The sequence below is a fragment of the Xyrauchen texanus genome, chromosome 1, assembly GCF_025860055.1.
Source record: "Xyrauchen texanus isolate HMW12.3.18 chromosome 1, RBS_HiC_50CHRs, whole genome shotgun sequence".
Classification (NCBI taxonomy): Eukaryota; Metazoa; Chordata; class Actinopteri; order Cypriniformes; family Catostomidae; genus Xyrauchen; species Xyrauchen texanus.
The window spans coordinates 12,752,875-12,772,259 of NC_068276.1; the positions used below are offsets into that span (position 1 = coordinate 12,752,875).

A 19,385-nucleotide genomic window follows, 5' to 3' on the forward strand; every position below is an offset into this window, starting at 1 on the left:
CGTTATGGCGCATAGCGAGCATGTTGCTCATCCATCGTTGCAAAACTGCTGAAAAAAACTTCCTGGCTCATTCTCAAAGATTGACTCCGGTTCAAACATATAGAGCTGGACACCACTGTTTTCACTCTCAGTCATATTGCTAAGCAGAGATGTCAAAACTCCGCCCTATTCTGGATACGGGCGGGTAGCACCAGCTCATTTGCATTTAAAGACACGCACGCGCACACAAAAACGGCTTGTTTTTATTCCCACCCAAAAAAATAATGCATTTTCAATTACATCTTGTGAAAAGGAGCATAATAGGTGCCCTTTAAACATTCAGTGTTACTTAACTTTAAGGTTTATACATTTAAAAACTGCTTTGGAAGCGTACGCTTTTTTTCCCTTTTTTTTTTTCGTGCAGAAAAAACTTCTACTTCTCCATAAAGCAATGGGGATGGAGGCAATATCAGCCCAAATATTAGAGATTAAGATTAGTGCACCCAAATCCGACTATGTTTATAGTGGATTGAGCATTTGGGCAATATCAGCCCAAATGCTCAATCCACTATAAACATAGTCGGATTTGGGTGCACTAAACTAAATCTTGCATATGGTTTAGGACGGCTTCTGTGTGATTAGTATTTAGTCAAAGCTTTTTCCTGGAACACAAAGTTATTGGTTTAATTCAGTGCACAGTGTGTCTCACAACTCCCTAGAGACCCCTATGGGTCTGTGGTGTTTCAGGCGGGGGTCGGCCAATTATTTTGTGAAGAACAATAGTGTTAAACAAAAATTCAAAATTAAGTTAACTTTAACCAAAGATGAAGTTAAGAAAATAATATGCTGCTAAATGTTTCATTGTCCCCTTCCATATTAAAATGCAAAGCTGACAATACTCTTTGTATATTGTAATATTCCTTGTTAATGTAGATTTAAATGGCCTGGTTAAACACCTCTGTTTAATTCACAGTGAGGATGCGATGGAGTACTCCAAAGACTTTGTCACTTCAGTCGTGCTGGGAAAAGACTTGGTCCCCAGGTAAATGAGTCTTTGACCATGTTCGCATAAACGGTATGTATAAATATGAGCAGGAGGACGTTTATGTTGCGTTTTGATATGTTCATTCAGGATTGGCCTCTCTCAGCTTGAGGGTTTCCGTCGGCACCTACTTGAAGTCCTACAGAAGAGTGAGAAACCAAAGGTAAGCTGAACATATTCCGGTGACACTTTACAAGAATGTTCCATTTGTTAACATTAGTTAATGCATTCGGTATCATTAACAAATATATTTCTGACAGCATTTATTAATTTTACTTAATGTTGGTTAATAAAATACAATTGTTCATTGTTAGTTCAAAGTGCAATAACTAATGGTAACAAAACAAGTTTGATTTTAAAAACATTAGTAATGTATGTTGAAATTAACATTAACCAAGATGAATAAATGCTGCAAAAGTATTGTTCATTGTTAGTTCATGTTAACTAATGTAATGGTAACAAATTGAACCTTATTGTAAAGTGTTACCCATATTTCCTATTAGCCACATAGCGCTATCAGCATCAAAAACAGCTCAAGCAGCTCTGTAACTGTTAAATAGACTAATTGATATTTCTGATTGTAATTGCATGAGCCATATTTGAAATCATTGTACAATAAAAGATATCTGAGACCAATACTAAACATTACAATGGAAAAGAGACACAAAGTGACTTCATCATGATAAATGTTTGCCTTTTTATTGTCTTCATTTTTCATAAAAAACTTGCTTAGAATTTTCTTTTTCCCCCACTCTCCCAATACATATATGTAAGAGACAATGGACATTCGACCAGTCATTTTTGACTGAGTTCATAATAAAGTATTCCAGAGAGATGTGTAAATTTGAATATGTAAAAAAAAAAAGCATTAAAAATAGCATTAATTATTGAATTGTTCCAGTAATAATCTGCCCTCATTTTATTGGTCACGTACTTTCTCATGTTCATTTCCACTGGGACTATAAAGATAAATGTCAATTGTTATGTTACTAATTATAACTGTAGGAAATAGCTGAGGGAAAAGTGACTTTTGCATTGAAAAGTAGTCTTATGGGGGCCTGGGTAGCTCAGTGAGTAAAGACAATGACTACCACCTCTGGAGTCCTGAGTTTGAATCCAGGGCATGCTGAGTGACTCCAGCTAGGTCTCCTAAGCAACTAAATTGGCCTGGTTGCTAGGGAGGGTAGAGTCACATGAGTTAACCTCCTCATGGTTGTGGTTCTCACTCTCAGTGGGTCTCGTGGTGAGTTGTGAGTGGATGCCGCAGAGAATAGTGTGAAGCCTCCACGCGCGCTACGTCTCCGTGGTAACGCGCTCAACAAGCCACGTGACAAGATGCGTGGATTGACGGTCTCAGATGCGGAGGCAACTGACATTCGTCCTCCACCACCCAGATTGAGGCGGGTCACTATGCCACCACAAGGACTTGGAGTGCATTGGGAATTGGGCATCCCAAATTGGGGAGAAAAAGGGAAAAAGAAGAAAGTATATTTTCTGCAATTCCCTCCACAGGATATATACATTTTAGTCCGTTTTGGGACTTGTGTTACTACTAATTTTTACTAGTCGGCCTTTGTTTACACCCTAAAGGACTTACCATAGAAACTTACCATTTTCACAGCACCCACTTGGTTTGCCTAAAACATGCTTTGTGAACGCAGAGTGCTCTAGTTTAACTTTTTCTATTTTCACTTTTACGTAATGTCAAATATTTGAATATGACAGTTTACTTAGGCTTTGAATCAAAGCCTACATCACGCGTCGATAATCAGAAAACGTTGTTCTTGGAGAAGTACAAAAGCCTTTGTAACTTTTGTGTGTATAGTGACTAGATTCACAATTTTGGAATGCCACTTCCACCACATCGACACATCATTCGGAATTAAGTAAATGCTATATCACCCCCTTGTGGTCTCCCAAAGCTATTACGCCAGACTAGATTAATCTGAAGGCCAATTTACAGTGAATTGGAAAGCACACAAATTAGTCTTCTATTTTAAATGTCAGCTAATGTTAATATATCCATGCCTCAAAAACATATTGAAAAATAATAATCAATAATCGATATATCAATATGTTATTACATTTTAAGTTACAGTACAAAATTACTGACAAAGTTGTACCGGGCACAGTTTGAATACAGAGGAATTCTGTCAACCGTGTACAAAACAAGTGCACACGACTAGTGGGAGCAACCCCTACTCTACTATATCATTTAGATCTTTCTCTCTGTTTCCGTCAGTGGAGAATCATTGCTGGCGGTACAAAGTGCATCCCTAAATCAGAGCTGCCCCTGGATGATGGTCCCCCTCTATCTCAGGGCGTGACCCCCTCTAATTCTCGCCTATGTCTGCACCCCAGTGATCTGAGCATCGCCCTGTCTGCCTCCACCCCACTGTATCCTCCGGGACGTGTCATCCATGTGGTGCACAACCACCCTCCTGAGACATGGTGAGTAAAGGAATAATGGAATGGAAGGATGGAAAGAGGAAATAAGTGCATCTGCTCTTCAGATATAGTGGATAAATATGTGTTATTGTAGCAATGGTTGCACTACATTAAAATCATTATCCGTTAGCTTGACAGAAGCTGAAATACAAGTTTAACCCTTGGTCACTGTTCATTGCAGGCGGACACCTTTACTGTTACTTGTCAAATGAGACATCATCAAAGACTATTATTTGTCTGAATTGAAGTTTTTTGCTTTTGAACCGTTTGTTTTGAAGTGTCAGTTTTTGCAATAATGCTTTTTCATTCTTTTAGTCATTTATAGTAAACATTAAAATGCAATTACTAGTAAATGAATAAAAATGTGTGTGCATGCGTGCTGCATTGTGGCTGATATCCTCTGTGTCATAGCCTCACCCATTCATTTCCTATGGCGGGTCAAGTTTGACCTGGAACAGTACAAGTGTCCATTTGTTTTCTTTTTTTTTCTCCAACTGTTTATACTCCAAGTCCAGTTTTTATGTGTGTGTTCAGATGGCAAATTGACAAAGTCACCGAGCCTTGTTCAGCTCTGATGAAGGAAACCATTTTTAATTTTAAAAAGACATGTCAAATGGGTCAAAAAAGACCCGAACAATAAGCGAGGGTTAAATACCATGGAATTATTTTGAAATAATCTGAAAACGGGGTTCCTTCTGCATTGAAAACCTGGAAATATCAGGGAATTTTAAAATGGTAATTTCCAGGCAAGGAAAAGTCTGGGAATTAAAAAAAAACATATTTCTTCTTATGCTACAGTAGGCTGTTTCGTTGTGTTTCATTGATTTAGAAATTGTTCTTTGTGAGTGCAATCTCTATAAGAGGGTTTTTAATAATCCTTATCTAGTTGACTGTAACGCAAATGACTGGAAAAATCACGGAAGTTTATTGTTTAAAAGGTATGAGAACCCTGTGATAAACTTGAGCTATTCATTTATGTTTGGTGATTCCTTTTCATTTGGTAATGCCTCTCGATTCTTCCATTTTTCTAATGAAATGAGTGTTTTACATTTGCTATGACCCAATAGGCCTTACTGCTTGTGTCAAGTCCATAATGTGTGCTGTCATGTCAAATATTTATTACAAATGTTGACATCTAGAATTCATTTCAATGAATGAATTGAGAAAACCGGATGGTTTCAAACTGACTTTTCAACTCGAGTAGTCGCCACCATCAGACATAGAGAATGAGAGCCTTTCACTAGATTTGATATGAGGACAATATGAATGCAAAGAGAACTGGATTTAATTCTCTTTTGGTTCTCAGAGGTCTGAGTTTAGTTCATATAGAAAGGACTTTGGAACATTTGAACACCCTTAAAGAGCAAGTTTCTATTGGCAGCAATGCTAGGGCAAAATATAACTTGGCCTGGATACAAAATTTGTTTGTATTTTTTAGAGCTGCTTTTACCTTTTTGTTTTGTTTTTATCCTTGATATCTAAGTAGCAGCAATAAGAGATGTTAATGAGATGTTAAATTACTCTGATATCACAATATTTGTTAAAATAACCCTAAAATAATTTAACAAAATTGTGCTGCCCTAATTACTACCCTGAAAAATCCCAATAGTCAACATGGTTATAATTCAGTATTATTATGCAATAATTGTATATTTAAGTTGACTGGCTTCCAAAAAAGTGGGAATGAAAAGTGAAGCCCTGTCAACATAATTGGCCCAAAATTAGATTGAATCCACTAGGTTCTTTATCACTTGGTTCACTTTGGGTGGTACTGAAACACTGCCATATTTGGTTCTTTTTAGAGGACTCAATATTAAACACCCTTTTTTTTTTTTTTTAAATCGCAGTTTGAATAACAATCATCACAGTATTTGTCATAAGTAATTGAAATTATTGTTTTTTTGTTTTATGCAACCCTAGTGCAATGTCAATACCAGGACACTAAATGTATCACATCCCACATATTTTATAGCGGAGTCAGAATTTTGGGAGAGCTTGCATGACGTTACCATAAGACTGAATCTCTCTCTATCTCTCTCTCTCTGTGAAGTTGTGGCCAGGAAGAACCCACTTACTCTGCTCTGTGGGGGGACAACAAGGCCTTTGATGAGGTCATCATTTCTTCAGCCATGTTGAATGAACACCTGCCCCATGTGGTGATGGATGGCCTCAACAAGGTGTGTATTGTGTGTCTGATTTGTGTGCACGCTCACGGTCCAGGTCTTGCCACATGCCAAATCAGTGATTGAGCAAATCTGGGTAACATTAGATGCAACATCTATCTAATTCTGATCTTTAGAACAATCATACTCTTCCCTCAAGGGCTGGGTGATGTATCAAATATTCATGATGCATTTGCAATAAATTTGTTAGCAATATAAATGTAGGCAATATTATGAATAATTGCAATGATTTGTTCACACTTATATATTATATATTTTGGACATTCAGTTTCCTAAAGGCCCCATCATTAGATTTGTTTTGTGATCCTTGTCTCCTGGCGTACAAATATGAGAGCATTAAGATAAATTATTTTAATATGATCTCTTAAACTTCAGTAGCAAAAATGTCATTAGAGTTGATAAGTTTGTTTCAATTTCACCAATCAGTTCAAACTGTCTGTTTTATGAATGACTGTTCAAAATGATGGTTCCTTATAAAATATACTAATGTCAGTTTAACTCGTTAATTCGGTGTGATTATTAAAAAAATAATAATGTCCCCTGATGATGATGATAATAAGGATATCTCTAGCTTCAGAGCAATTCAAGCTTGAAGTACCACCAGGTTTCAGCAGGGGGCAGTATGCAAAACTCCAGCTGGATAGGCAACACGCAGCTGTACAGAGAACAAACTAGACACAGGCTTGCTTGACACCAGTGACGGCACAAGATGAGAACGCATTCTAGGGTTTAAAATCAGCTGGATGAATGCAGGGATATAGAGACTTTTTTTCTAAGTTTCAAACCATGTTTAACTTGACAAAGTGACTTAAAATGCTGAGTCTATGACGCAATACAAACAACCTGCAAATGCCTCAGACAGACACTTTTGGAGCGTGTGTGTGTGTGTGTGTGTGTGTGTGTGTGTGTGTGTGTGTGTGTGTGTGTGTGTGTGTGTGTGTGTGTGTGTGTGTGTCTTGAATGTTTAAAATTAGTTTTGAAGATAAAAATATAATTGTGCCACCATATTAATTTATTTCATTATAAAACTCAAATGCAAAAACAAAATGTAAAAAAAGGTTTTGAAATTGATGACTTGGACCAAACAATAAAGAAAAGCAGCCAATAATTGCCCAACATAGATGGGAACTCCTCAATACTGTTTAAAAAGCATCCCAGGGTGATTCCTCAAGAAGTTGGTTGAGAAAATGTCAAGAGTACATGTCTGCAAATTCTAGGCAAAGGGTGACTACTTTAAACAAAATCCAAAATAAATCAAAACTATATTATTATAGTTATATTTTAGCATATTCCATAACATAACTCCCACAGTTCCATTTAAGTTATTCCATAGTCTTGAAGACTTTACTAATATTCTAAAATGTGAAAAAAAAAATATATAATAAAGAATAAATGTTTCAAAACATTTGGTGTGTGTGTGTTTGCATGTGTGTGTGCGCACGTCTGCGAGTGGAGCGAGTGGATTTTGCATGAACCAGTTTGGCGAACCCTTGGAGATAATTGGCCCAGGGGCCTTTACAAGTCATAATCCATCCCTGGAAAGCGGAGCGTTTAGTGGAGCAGTGATAATTCCCCCTGAGCGGAGAGTGCCTTTTTGAAGATTCCTCTCGCTCTGCGCCGCTCGCTCAACCCAGAATGCGCTTCGTGATATGCTGGTTTCGGAATCTGCGACAAAGCAATAGGCCTGAGGTTATGGAGCTCTAACATTGTTTTAGTGAAGTTGCAAACTTTATAGACTAAATAAATGCAAAGTATAAATCAAACTTAAGAACGAGAAAATCGAAAGGGATTGTGGAGAGACCGTGAGAATTAGCAAAAATTCCTTTTGGAATCGTACGTGATGTGCTACGTGAAGATGGTAGTGAAGCAAAAGGTGAGCTAGTAGAAAACACTACCATTCGATAATAAATTAATTGATAAGTAATGTATCTTGTTGATTTGCAATCATGTCTGTGCAGCTGCCAGCTAGATGCAAGCCAGATTCTGTTGTGTTGCAAATGTTAGAGCACCCTCAATTGAATATGTAAGCTTAATAATACTGTATATTGGCAAAGCATTTTGACTTGAATCCCGGCAAACACACACAAAAAAATCCCTGCATCAAAACTAATAAACATGTGTGATCTTGCAGCTCAGTGTGTCCTAGTTTGCAGGCGAATCATTCTGCTTTCATGCCTCCATTGTACAATTGAGCATTTGATTGGTAAATATTTCCACTCTCGCATAGAGAATTTCATAGCTGAATGATCTCGTTTAATCGACAACCTGTTGCTTTAGATTTCTCCTCCGGGATAAAGTGGTACATAACTGCTGGCTAGTTTCCCAAAGCCAAATTCACACCTTAACGACAAGTGAAATGTAAAAAAATTACTCTAGTTTAGTGGTTGTAGATAACACGAAAAAAAGCCATAAATGATTGTACATTAGAAAAAAAATGAAGGCAGTGTTATTTGTGAATTTAAGTTTTATTTGATTTAGGATCATTAAACATGATTTCACGTAATATATATATATATATATATATATATATATATATATATATATATATATATATGTGTATAGATGTGTGTAGATGTGTATATATATATATATATATATATTGATGTGTATATATATTGATGTGTATATATATATATATATATATGATGTATATATATATATATATATATCTATCTGTCTGTCTGTCTATGTATCTATCTGTGTATCTATCTGTGTATCTATATATATAGATATATATAGATGTGTGTGTATATATATATATATATATATATATATATATATATATATATATATATATATATATATATATATATATATATATATATATTTGATGTATATATGGGACAAAATCTCACTTTATACAGGACAAATTTTTTTTATTTGTTAAATCCATGATTAAACATTGCTGTACATATAAAGAACATGATCGTTTGATGCATATTAAGTCCGGAATCAGTTTATAATGCTTTAAAAATATCAAGGAAAAACAAAGGGCATGCATGGTATCTACTAATATTTTAATTATTATATAAATAACCATGGTCCTTTATTTCACAGTCCATATGATTCATACATATAAAATTGTTGGTTAATATCAAAAAAGCAACAATACTGAGAAAGAGAAAAATGTTCACTGCTGTTTTCTGAATAACTTATTATGCCCTTTAAAACTGAATACAAAATTAGGATTATAAATTGCTCATTTTAATTTACAGGCCCAAAGTATGATGGCATTAAATCAGAAACATATTAATGTATCAAGTCTATAATCGTTCCGTGGAGACAACTGAAGAACAATTATGAATTTCACTTTTACCTGTAATATTTTTCCTGATACCAGTCCATGTTTTCATTATTGCCATAAATGACTCGAACAAACTTTAAAGTTGAAAAGATTGTGGTTTTCTGGGTCGGTTGTATCGCTCAGTTCCAGTTTAAACTGAAAAGCGCAAATTTGCACGTATGCGAGTTTCCATGCCAACGCACATATGTTTTATCATTGTAGACGTAGAGGCATGTTTGATGACTTGTTTTTAATGTAAATTTAAGGTAATTTAGAACTTGAATTTTTTTGTTCAATGGCATATGTGCAACAGAGAAATATTTCACTGATTACAAATGATAAGGAAGTTCTGGTCGATCCGATTATCTAACAGCTGTTGTGAACCAATTGAACGAATCGTGGATCAAATATATTTAAATGTACTCAAAAGTCCAATTTATCTATATTTGTGCTGTCTTCAGACCTGTATGAACTTTTCCTGGGACTTAACGTGGATCAAAAGCAATTTCTGTGTTTCTCGATATCGTTTCATGGGTGTTTTTCCATTCACTGCCTTTGTGTCCTCCCACTAATGGTTAAAAATATAGTGGCTGCAAGGAAAAAGTGACGTCACTGAAACCGGTCAATAGCGAGAATTGACGCAAACTTGTCTTCCATGGCTAGTTTTCTCACAGGTCAACTGCTGTCATGGCGGAGCAACAGTTTGAAGAGAATCTTGCTGAACAAGTTTGTTAAAGTTAGTTAAACTGTTGACATGTTTATAGCTAGTTACCTGAATAATAACATGTGGTTGAATTGCGCAAGCATCTGAAGGTCACAAAATAACCCTGTAATAATGCATGAATACGCTCAACCACACAATACCATTGCAAATCAAATGACTGCTTTTTGCTTTTAAGCTGTGCTGCTGTACCATCATGTTTTGTTTTTGAAAGTATGTTGATGTGTCCATTGTATGGTAATGTGTTGGTTTGTCTTCGCAGGTGCTGGAAACCCCATTTTTCTTTTCAGAACTGATTCCTTCTCAGGTTGGAAGCCAAAGAAATAGCACCAGAGTGCGTTTTTCTGTCCTTGACACACTCCCAGACACACCTCTTGTTCCAGATGAGTGTCTTGTGGTTCCAGAAGCTTGCTCTGTTCCTCTAACTTTCAATGAAACGTCTTCTTTCCAACCGCAGTCTTCAGACACTTCAGCGCAGAGTTTATTACTTACTAACACAGTCAATCTGTTAATGCCAACTTCCAAAAGTGTTACCGAGACATCAAACACTCAAAACATTATCACAGGAACTCCCACTCCAATTGCATCACCTACAATGTCTGTTTCTGAAGATGCATGTCTTATTGGGTCAGATGCAATACTTTCTGATTGGCCAGGAGACATTACATGTACCCTTCAGCAGTCAAATAACACTTCAGTTCATCAGTCCTTAGTTCCAGAAACATCAGCAGGTCCATCTCTGCCTGATTCCCCAACACTTGTAAGCGATAATTCAAGATCCATAGAACCTGAAAATGATGCTCAATCAAGCCTTACATTGTCTGTGGTTGACCCCTCAAACTTACCAGCATTAGAAACCGCCTCATCGGTACAAGACTCAACAATCCCACTACATTCCACCCCCTTTTATTCCGAAATGTCAGATTCTTCCTCTGAACTTCCACCATCCTCTTTGAGTTATAATACGCACCCTGAGACTCCCTCTCAGTTTGTGAAGTTAAATTCCTCAGCCCCCTCCAGTGGACGTAGTATTCCATCCCTAAAACCGACCAAGTCTTCCTCAGAGATCCTGTTAAACCCTAGCCCAACTCTGTGGCCCAATACCCCATCTGAAGGCCCCCCAACAAGACTAATGGCCAAAGGCTCTTCAACCCAGCTCTCCACAGAGAACCTTTCTCTGAAACCCCCAGTCTTTGATAACAAATCTTTAACCCCCTTGACGACAGACCATTCTCAGACCGGACTTAGTTCCTCTACCGGCCCATCTGAAGAGACTTCAACGGTTTTAACTCGTAACAATTTGTTTAGGTCTTCTGTTGCCACATGTTATGTGTCAAATATCTGAAAATACTTGCATAGATATTTATTGTCCAATGTACAACCAAATGCATGTGCCTTCTTCCTTTGCAGCCAACAATCTATGTTCTTCAGTACCAGAAACCTTCCCCAGCTCGAGTTTTGAGCATCTTAGGTGTTACCCTCTTTCTGCTGCTGTATTTGCTGTACCTGGTCTCTCTATCAATCAATTCTTCCTAATTTCCTGTTTTGGTGTCTGGTTTATAGCTTCAGCTCTTCGCAGCAGAATCTTCTTCTCAGCCTCTCTCCCCCTAAATGTGCCTTGAGTTGATCATCTCTTTGGTCCAGGAAAGAGCTGCTCTTACGCTCGTTGTCTTTCATGCTTCATGTTTGCTTGAGGAGGTTGCTTTAAACCGTGTGTCGGCTCTTGTGGTGGCAGCAGTTTTTGTTCACCCAGCTTGTTGCATTTCTTTCATTGCTGGTGGTGATGCGGTAAAAGAGGTTGGTGAGGCAAACTTAAGACAATTCTGCCTCAGAGTAGCAAGTTTAAAGGAATGGTTCAGCCAAAAATGCACATTTTGTCATGATTCATTCATGTCGCTGACAGCAAACCTGATGCATCTTCACACAGCAAGTTGAATTTGCAGTAGTATAAATAATGTTTTAGATCCCTGTCAAAATGGCATGATTTTCAGTGAAAAACACACATTTTGGTGAGTTCCTCACACAAAGATATCATATGACTTTAGAATATGTGGAATAAATGTTTACTTACTGGTCTGTGCCAAAAAAAAATAAATACATTTCACTCTTCACTTAAAATGTTTTTTTTTTATTTTTATTATAGTTTTTTTGTACTGACTCTTACAGGAAATGTTAAGTTTCTCAGCTTTGGTTTCTAGTGGTCTATGTCATCCTGCTGCTGGTTTTATAAGCTCACATTGATTGAGGCTTGTGGAAATGCTTGTGTTCATATGACTAATGTTCTAAACCCGCACAACATGGCTAACTTATATTTTAAGTAAACAGTTTTGTGTCTTGTGTAATTTATTACTTCATTGTTATTTGTTGTATTAATGCTTTTTTTTTTGGCATGGTAATTTTTTTTATACATTATTTCATTGCATTCCATTAACTGATGTGAATATTGGCTCTCTTATCATTCATATTTATATGTTTATGCAGATTAATTAAAAAAAAACAGCATCTTCACTTTATGGTTGATTTGTAAATTACTTTTTAACTTGGTTATGTGTTTTGCCACTAGCACAACTTTGTTCTTGTTGACTTTCCTGGAGAATATTTTTTTTTTTTTTTTATGTACATAATACAGGTAGACTGTGTACCTCTGCAGATTTTATAACTTATTACATAAACATATGTCAACTAAATATTGGCACTTTGTAGTAAATATGACATTTGTATTATGCTTGATTGCTCAATAATGCGAACAAAAAATGAATGGCTTGCATCTGAACTGAAGGAGTAGTTTTTGTCATTATTTACTCACCTTTGTGTTACTTCAGACCTGGGATACAAAAGGACAATTTTCCATTTATAATGAAGGGACACTATCAGGTTGCAAAAAGGGCAGAAAACAACATAAAATCACCATCATAGTAGTAAATAATCAGTGAATAATGTTTCATACACAAAGATATTGGATGACTTCAGAAGACTAATGAGTCATGAGTCATACTGTATATCTTGAAATTGTAGTTTTCCTCATTAAAATGTATTCAGGTAAAACGATTTTGTATCACTCTTCTTGATATCTTGATATCATACACACATCTATATATGTGTGTGTGTGTGTACATTGGCGGCCAAAAGTTTGGAATAATGTACAGATTTTGCTCTTATGGAAAGAAAATGTTACTTTTATTCACTAAAGTGGCATTCAACTGATCACAATGTATAGACTTGACATTAATAACATGAAACATTACAATTACAATTTGAAAAATAAAAAATCAGAACTTCAAGTACTACAAAGAGTTCTCATCAAAACGTACTCCCAAATGCAGCAATTACAGCTTTGCAGATGATGCTGTTTTTTACACCAGTAATGTCCAGACTATACTTTGTGATCAGTTGAATGCCACTTTGGTGAATACCAAATTTGTACCAATTTCCTTCCAAAACAATAAACATGTACATTATTCCAAACTTTTGGCCGCCAGTGTACACTCACCTAAAGGATTATTAGGAACACCTGTTCAATTTCTCATTAATGCAATTATCTAATCAACCAATCACATGGCAGTTGCTTCAATGCATTTAGGGGTGTGGTCCTGGTCAAGACAATCTCCTGAACTCCAAACTGAATGTCAGAATGGGAAAGAAAGGTGATTTAAGCAATTTTGAGCGTGGCATGTTTGTTGGTGCCAGACGGGCCGGTCTGAGTATTTCACAATCTGCTCAGTTACTGGGATTTTCACGCACAACCATTTCTAGGGTTTACAAAGAATGGTGTGAAAAGGAAAAACATCCAGTATCGCGGCAGTCCTGTGGGCTGAAAATGCCTTGTTGATGCTAGAGGTCAGAGGAGAATGGGCCGACTGATTCAAGCTGATAGAAGAGCAACTTTGCCTGAAATAACCACTCGTTACAACCGAGGTATGCAGCAAAGCATTTGTGAAGCCACAACACGCACAACCTTGAGGCGGATGGGCTACAACAGTAGAAGACCCCACCGGGTACCACTCATCTCCACTACAAATAGGAAAAAGAGGCTACAATTTGCAAGAGCTCACCAAAATTGGACAGTTGAAGACTGGAAAAATGTTGCCTGGTCTGATGAGTCTCGATTTCTGTTGAGACATTCAGATGGTAGAGTCAGAATTTGGCGTAAACAGAATGAGAACATGGATCCATCATGCCTTGTTACCACTGTGCAGGCTGGTGGTGGTGGTGTAATGGTGTGGGGGATGTTTTCTCGGCACACTTTAGGCCCCTTAGTGCCAATTGGGCATCATTTAAATGCCACAGCCTACCTGAGCATTGTTTCTGACCATGTCCATCCCTTTATGGCCACCATGTACCCATCCTCTGATGGCTACTTCCAGCAGGATAATGCATCATGTCACAAAGCTCGAATCATTTCAAATTGGTTTCTTGAACATGACAATGAGTTCACTGTACTAAAATGGTCATCTTTTAGAGCATCTTTGGGATGTGGTGGAACGGGAGCTTCGTGCCCTGGATGTGCATCCCACAAATCTCCATCAACTGCAAGATGCTATCCTATCAATATGGGCCAACATTTCTAAAGAATGCTTTCAGCACCTTGTTGAATCAATGCCACATACAATTAAGGCAGTTCTGAAGGCGAAAGGGGGTCAAACACAGTATTAGTATGGTGTTCCTAATAATCCTTTAGGTGAGTGTATATAAGTATATATTAGTATTTTCTTTTTAGTTGTTCTTGGTGGATTTAATCCTTAACAAATCACTATTATATCTCTGGTTCTTTCTATCCTTCTGCATCCTGCAGGTGTTGGAGAACTATAATAAGGGAAAGACAGCTTTACTATCTGCTGCTAAGATAATGGTTAGTCCCACGGAAGTAGACCTGAATCCAGAAACAATATTCCTCGATGCCTCTAGTTCCCTGCAGCCCACACCCGCCACATACCATCGCAGAAACAGTAGTGTCCGGTGAGTTCAAGGACCAATCAGAGCATGCCATTAGAGATTGAAACAAAGTGACTGACCAATGAGAACATGCCTATGAGTTTGACTTCAAAAGTGTGTGTGTAAATATTTTATCACAATCATTTTATCATAATTTTATTATTATCAGTTTAAAAAGGCATCACCTCAGTTAATTGAGATTTTTAGCATGTCTTTTCATTTGATTTTTAACTCTATTGCCTGTCCTTCTCACTCATGCCAACTGCAGAGGTACTGTTTATGGTAGTATACAGTTTCCACCCCGTCCTCTCTGGTTCAGTAGAAAAGTTCAGCATAGACTGTAGTCATGTTAGAGTTGCCTAAACATAGCCTTACCCTTTCTCCTCCTCTTTCCAATTTTTCTCCACTCCCTTCTGCTCTTTACATTTTTTTTTTTTAATGTTTTTGTCACTTTTTTTTACCTTTTTATGTCACATTTTAACTAATTTCCTATGAACACATCCTATTACCTATCACTTTCTTGTTACTGTTCTTTAATCGCATTTTTTGTTCCCTCCATTGTGTTTGTAATTTATTTATTTTTTAAAATTTTCAATTTTATGTTGAATTTGCATTGATTTTTATTAACAATTATTAATAACGCATATTTTTTAATATGATGATTTTATTTTATTTTTTTATATATGCTATTAATTTTGGTCCCTCTGTTTCTTCAAAAACACGTCTTTAATTCCATTTTATTTGTCATTTACCTTCTCCCTCTGTATTTCTGTCTCTGTGGTCTTTGTTACTTTTCTCCACATTCCCCTCTGTTCAACCCTCCTTCTGTGTCCACCTCTTCTCCTGTCCTGCTATAGTTCCTGTGCCCGCTCTGAGATCTCGATGGATGGCTTTTCGGAGTGTCCCCCTCCTCCTGTGCCTGTGGTGCTCATCGGAGCTCGTGAGCACTTGGCTGTGGAGCTACGGGAGCGAAAAGCTCCCCTCGCCATCATGGAGAGCCTATCTGATGCCGAATCTGTCTATAGCTTGGACTCTCGACGGTCCTCTGCCGCCCTGAGGGGCTCGCCCTGTCTAGGGTGTCTACCTTTCCCTCTGAATACCACCATCCCAGAAGAGAATCCTTCACTGAGCTCCCGTACAGAACTCCTGCCTGCAGATGGCTTGAGCCAGGATGCAGTGGACCATGAGCTGGGTGAGACTGGTCTGTACTGCCCTACCCCGCCTGAACTGGCTGTACCTTCCAATGACGCCTATCATCTCACTGTAGGTTCGCTCTACAATGGGCATTACCCTCCACTCTCGCTTGGGCAAACTACAGTAGATCGGCCGGCCAGCCAAGGCATGAATGTCCGCCCATCTCCAGAAACACCTGTGGCTTGCCAGCCATCAGCTGTTCCGAGTAGTCAAGAATCCTGCCTTGTTACATCCCGGACTGGCTCAAGGCAAGAAAAGCTTAGCGAAATGCCCAAGGATAGAGAGATTGAAAAGGAAGAGCAACAGGGAGAGGTCAAATTTGACATTGAGAGTGGCCGGCCCCAGCCTTTTCAACCAGTTCCACCATTGTCCAATGGAACCCCCAGCCAGGCGGTTCTGGAGTTCGCCCAATACCTGGACTCTCTGTTTAGGCTCGATGGAAGCAGCTCTCCCCCTCTCGAACTGTCTGATGCAGAATCTGAGTCTGGACGTGAATCTTACAGTCAAGCTGAAGAACAACATGAGGTGAAGAACTCTGAAAAGGACAGGCAGCTACTGGCCAGAGCCACTCTAGAGCCCAATTTGGTTCCCAAGCCCCCTCGCACCTTTGCAGGCTCAGCCGACCCCTCTTCTGGCATTTCTCTTTCTCCATCCTTCCCTCTGTCCTCATCCGGAGAACTCAATGATCTTTCTCCTCCCGATGGAGCAATACCTATCAACCATTCCACACTACGACCTTCTGCTGCTATTCCCAACCCCAAGGAAACAGAATTGTCATCTATGGTCTAGTGGCCCACAGTCGAACCTCAAAGTAATGCTCCCCTTTAATGTCTGTTAATTTATTTGACCCTACAGTGACCCTACGTTTTCCTTGCCCAATACTTAGTGGGCCCACTATCTTTGCTCTTCTGAACTGATTGTAGAAACTTGCATGCGTAGCAGTACGATCAGTCCAAGACTTCCAGACTTACGGACCGTTATGGATTCATCGAAAACCTAAGACCTCATTTTGTACTTGTTAGACTTGCTGAATGCATTGTGTCATGTGCATCACCATTACAAAGTGTCCTATTCGCTGCCTGCAACACACAAGGTGCTGAGTTGCTCCTTCAAACACTTAAGATGTTGTTATCATATTAAGAGGCTTGCACAAATGACTCTACTTTCACGTTCAATCCAATGTTACGGTTATGTTTACATTGAAGCCACAGAACACCAACCTATCACAAATGTTGAGATTTTCTTATAAGGAAAGGCTGGGATAGGCAAAAAGGGAAGACTAACAAACTAACTTTATAGAGTTATGAGGCGGGACGCACACAACAAGCATTTCCTCAGGACTTTCAAGAATGAAGAATGGGATATTCTCAGTCTCAGATGAAGGATAATAAATGGCAAAGATTAATTTTTTGGGGATTGTAATTTTTAATTTGAGATTGTGTGAAATGTCCTGCTGAGTATGTGTAATTGGTGGCACTGATAGTTGGTGAATATCTATGAGTTAAGATTGTCTCTTGATGTGCATGAGAAAATACTGTATGCTCATGTAAAGCAGTTCATTTAGCTAACTTTTGTCATCTCTTATTTACATAAATCCATTTGAATTTAAGCATGCAAGTTTTATATCATTTTTTCAACCAATTGCCAAAACAATGCCAACTACAGTGAGGAAAATATGTATTTGAACACCCTGCTATTTTGCAAGTTCTCCCACTTAGAAATCATGGAGGGGTCTGAAATTGTCATCGTAGGTGGCATGTCCACTGTGAGAGACATAATCTAAAAAAAAAAATCCAGAAATCACAATGTATGATTTTTTAACTATTTATTTGTATGATACAGCTGCAAATAAGTATTTGAACACCTGAGAAAATCAATGTTAATATTTGGTACAGTAGCCTTTGTTTGCAATTACAGAGGTCAAACGTTTCCTGTAGTTTTTCACCAGGATTGCACACAATGCAGGAGGGATTTTGGCCCACTCCTCCACACAGATCTTCTCTAGATCAGTCAGGTTTCTGGGCTGTCGCTGAGAAACACGGAGTTTGAGCTCCCTCCAAAGATTCTCTATTGGGTTTAGGTCTGGAGACTGGCTAGGCCACGCCAGAACCTTGATATGCTTCTTACAGAGCCACTCCTTGTTTATCCTGGCTGTGTGCTTCAGGTCATTGTCATGTTGGAAGACCCAGCCTCGACCCATCTTCAATGCTCTAACTGAGGGAAGGAGGTTGTTCCCCAAAATCTCGCAATACATGGCCCCGGTCATCCTCTCCTTAATACAGTGCAGTCGCCCTGTCCCATGTGCAGAAAAACACCCACAAAGCATGATGCTACCACCCCCATGCTTCACAGTAGGGATGGTGTTCTTGGGATGGTACTCATCATTCTTCTTCCTCCAAACACGGTTAGTGGAATTATGACCAAAAATTTCTATTTTGGTCTCATCTGACCACATGACTTTCTCCCAGGACTCCTCTGGATCATCCAAATGGTCATTGGCAAACTTAAGACGGGCCTTGACATGTGCTGGTTTAAGCAGGGGAACCTTCCGTGCCATGCATGACTTCACAAACCATGACGTCTTGGTGTATTACCAACAGTAACCTTGAAAACGGTGGTCCCAGCTCTTTTCAGGTCATTGACCAGCTCCTCCCGTGTAGTTCTGGGCTGATTTCTCACCTTTCTTAGGATCATTGAGACCCCACGAGGTGAGATCTTGCATGGAGCCCCAGTCCGAGGGAGATTGACAGTCATGTTTAGCTTCTTCCATTTTCTAATGATTGCTCCAACAGTGGACCTTTTTTCACCAAGCTGCTTGGCAATTTCCCCGTAGCCCTTTCCAGCCTTGTGGAGGTGTACAATTTTGTCTCTAGTGTCTTTGGACAGCTCTTTGGTCTTGGCCATGTTAGTAGTTGGATTCTTACTGATTGTATGGGGTGGACAGGTGTCTTTATGCAGCTAACGACCTCAAACAGGTGCATCTAATTTAGGATAATAAATGGAGTGGAGGTGAACATTTTAAAGGCAGACTAACAGGTCTTTGAGGGTCAGAATTCTAGCTGATAGACAGGTGTTCAAATACTTATTTGCAGCTGTATCATACAAATAAATAGTTAAAAAATCATACATTGTGATTTCTGGATTTTTTTTTTAGATTATGTCTCTCACAGTGGACATGCACCTACGATGACAATTTCAGACCCCTCCATGATTTCCAAGTGGGAGAACTTGCAAAATAGCAGGGTGTTCAAATACTTATTTTCCTCACTGTATATAAAAGTAATATATATTAGTTTTAATTCTATGAAAATTAATATATAATGATAATTTATTTTTACAAACCATAAATGCAAATGACATCAGAAAGAGTTATTGAATGGGTACAGGCTTGCACCACTCACAAAATGCTCCCTTTAAATGGCTTGCCTGAAATGTGATGTCTTTCACATGGTACGAGACTCTTGGGAGATGGGAAAAGTCCCATCTCATGCAGTATGGTATGGTGTGCAATCAGTAGCAAAATAAGGATAGAGAAATTTAGGAGGTCCTCTCATCTGCATTTTTTTTAAAATCCTTTCTACTGTTGTTGCTATATTAAAATAA

At 38.3% G+C, this 19,385-nt stretch overlaps 1 protein-coding gene across 2 annotated transcripts in view; it reads left to right on the forward strand.

Moving 5' to 3' along the window:
- Window positions 1-16,594, forward strand: part of LOC127647237 (diacylglycerol lipase-alpha-like) — a 69,037-nt gene extending 52,443 nt beyond the window's left edge. The window contains exons 15-20 of one of the 2 annotated variants that reach the window (XM_052131380.1): window positions 953-1,021; window positions 1,112-1,184; window positions 3,264-3,472; window positions 5,520-5,646; window positions 14,449-14,612; window positions 15,446-16,594. In XM_052131380.1, coding sequence (XP_051987340.1) covers window positions 953-1,021; window positions 1,112-1,184; window positions 3,264-3,472; window positions 5,520-5,646; window positions 14,449-14,612; window positions 15,446-16,571 — 1,768 coding nt within the window. In that variant the 3' untranslated portion in view covers window positions 16,572-16,594. Of the gene's footprint in view, window positions 1-952; window positions 1,022-1,111; window positions 1,185-3,263; window positions 3,473-5,519; window positions 5,647-9,918; window positions 12,670-14,448; window positions 14,613-15,445 lie in introns of those variants that run through there. The other variant, XM_052131387.1, reaches the window with a different exon arrangement.
- Window positions 16,595-19,385: the final 2,791 nt, after the last annotated feature.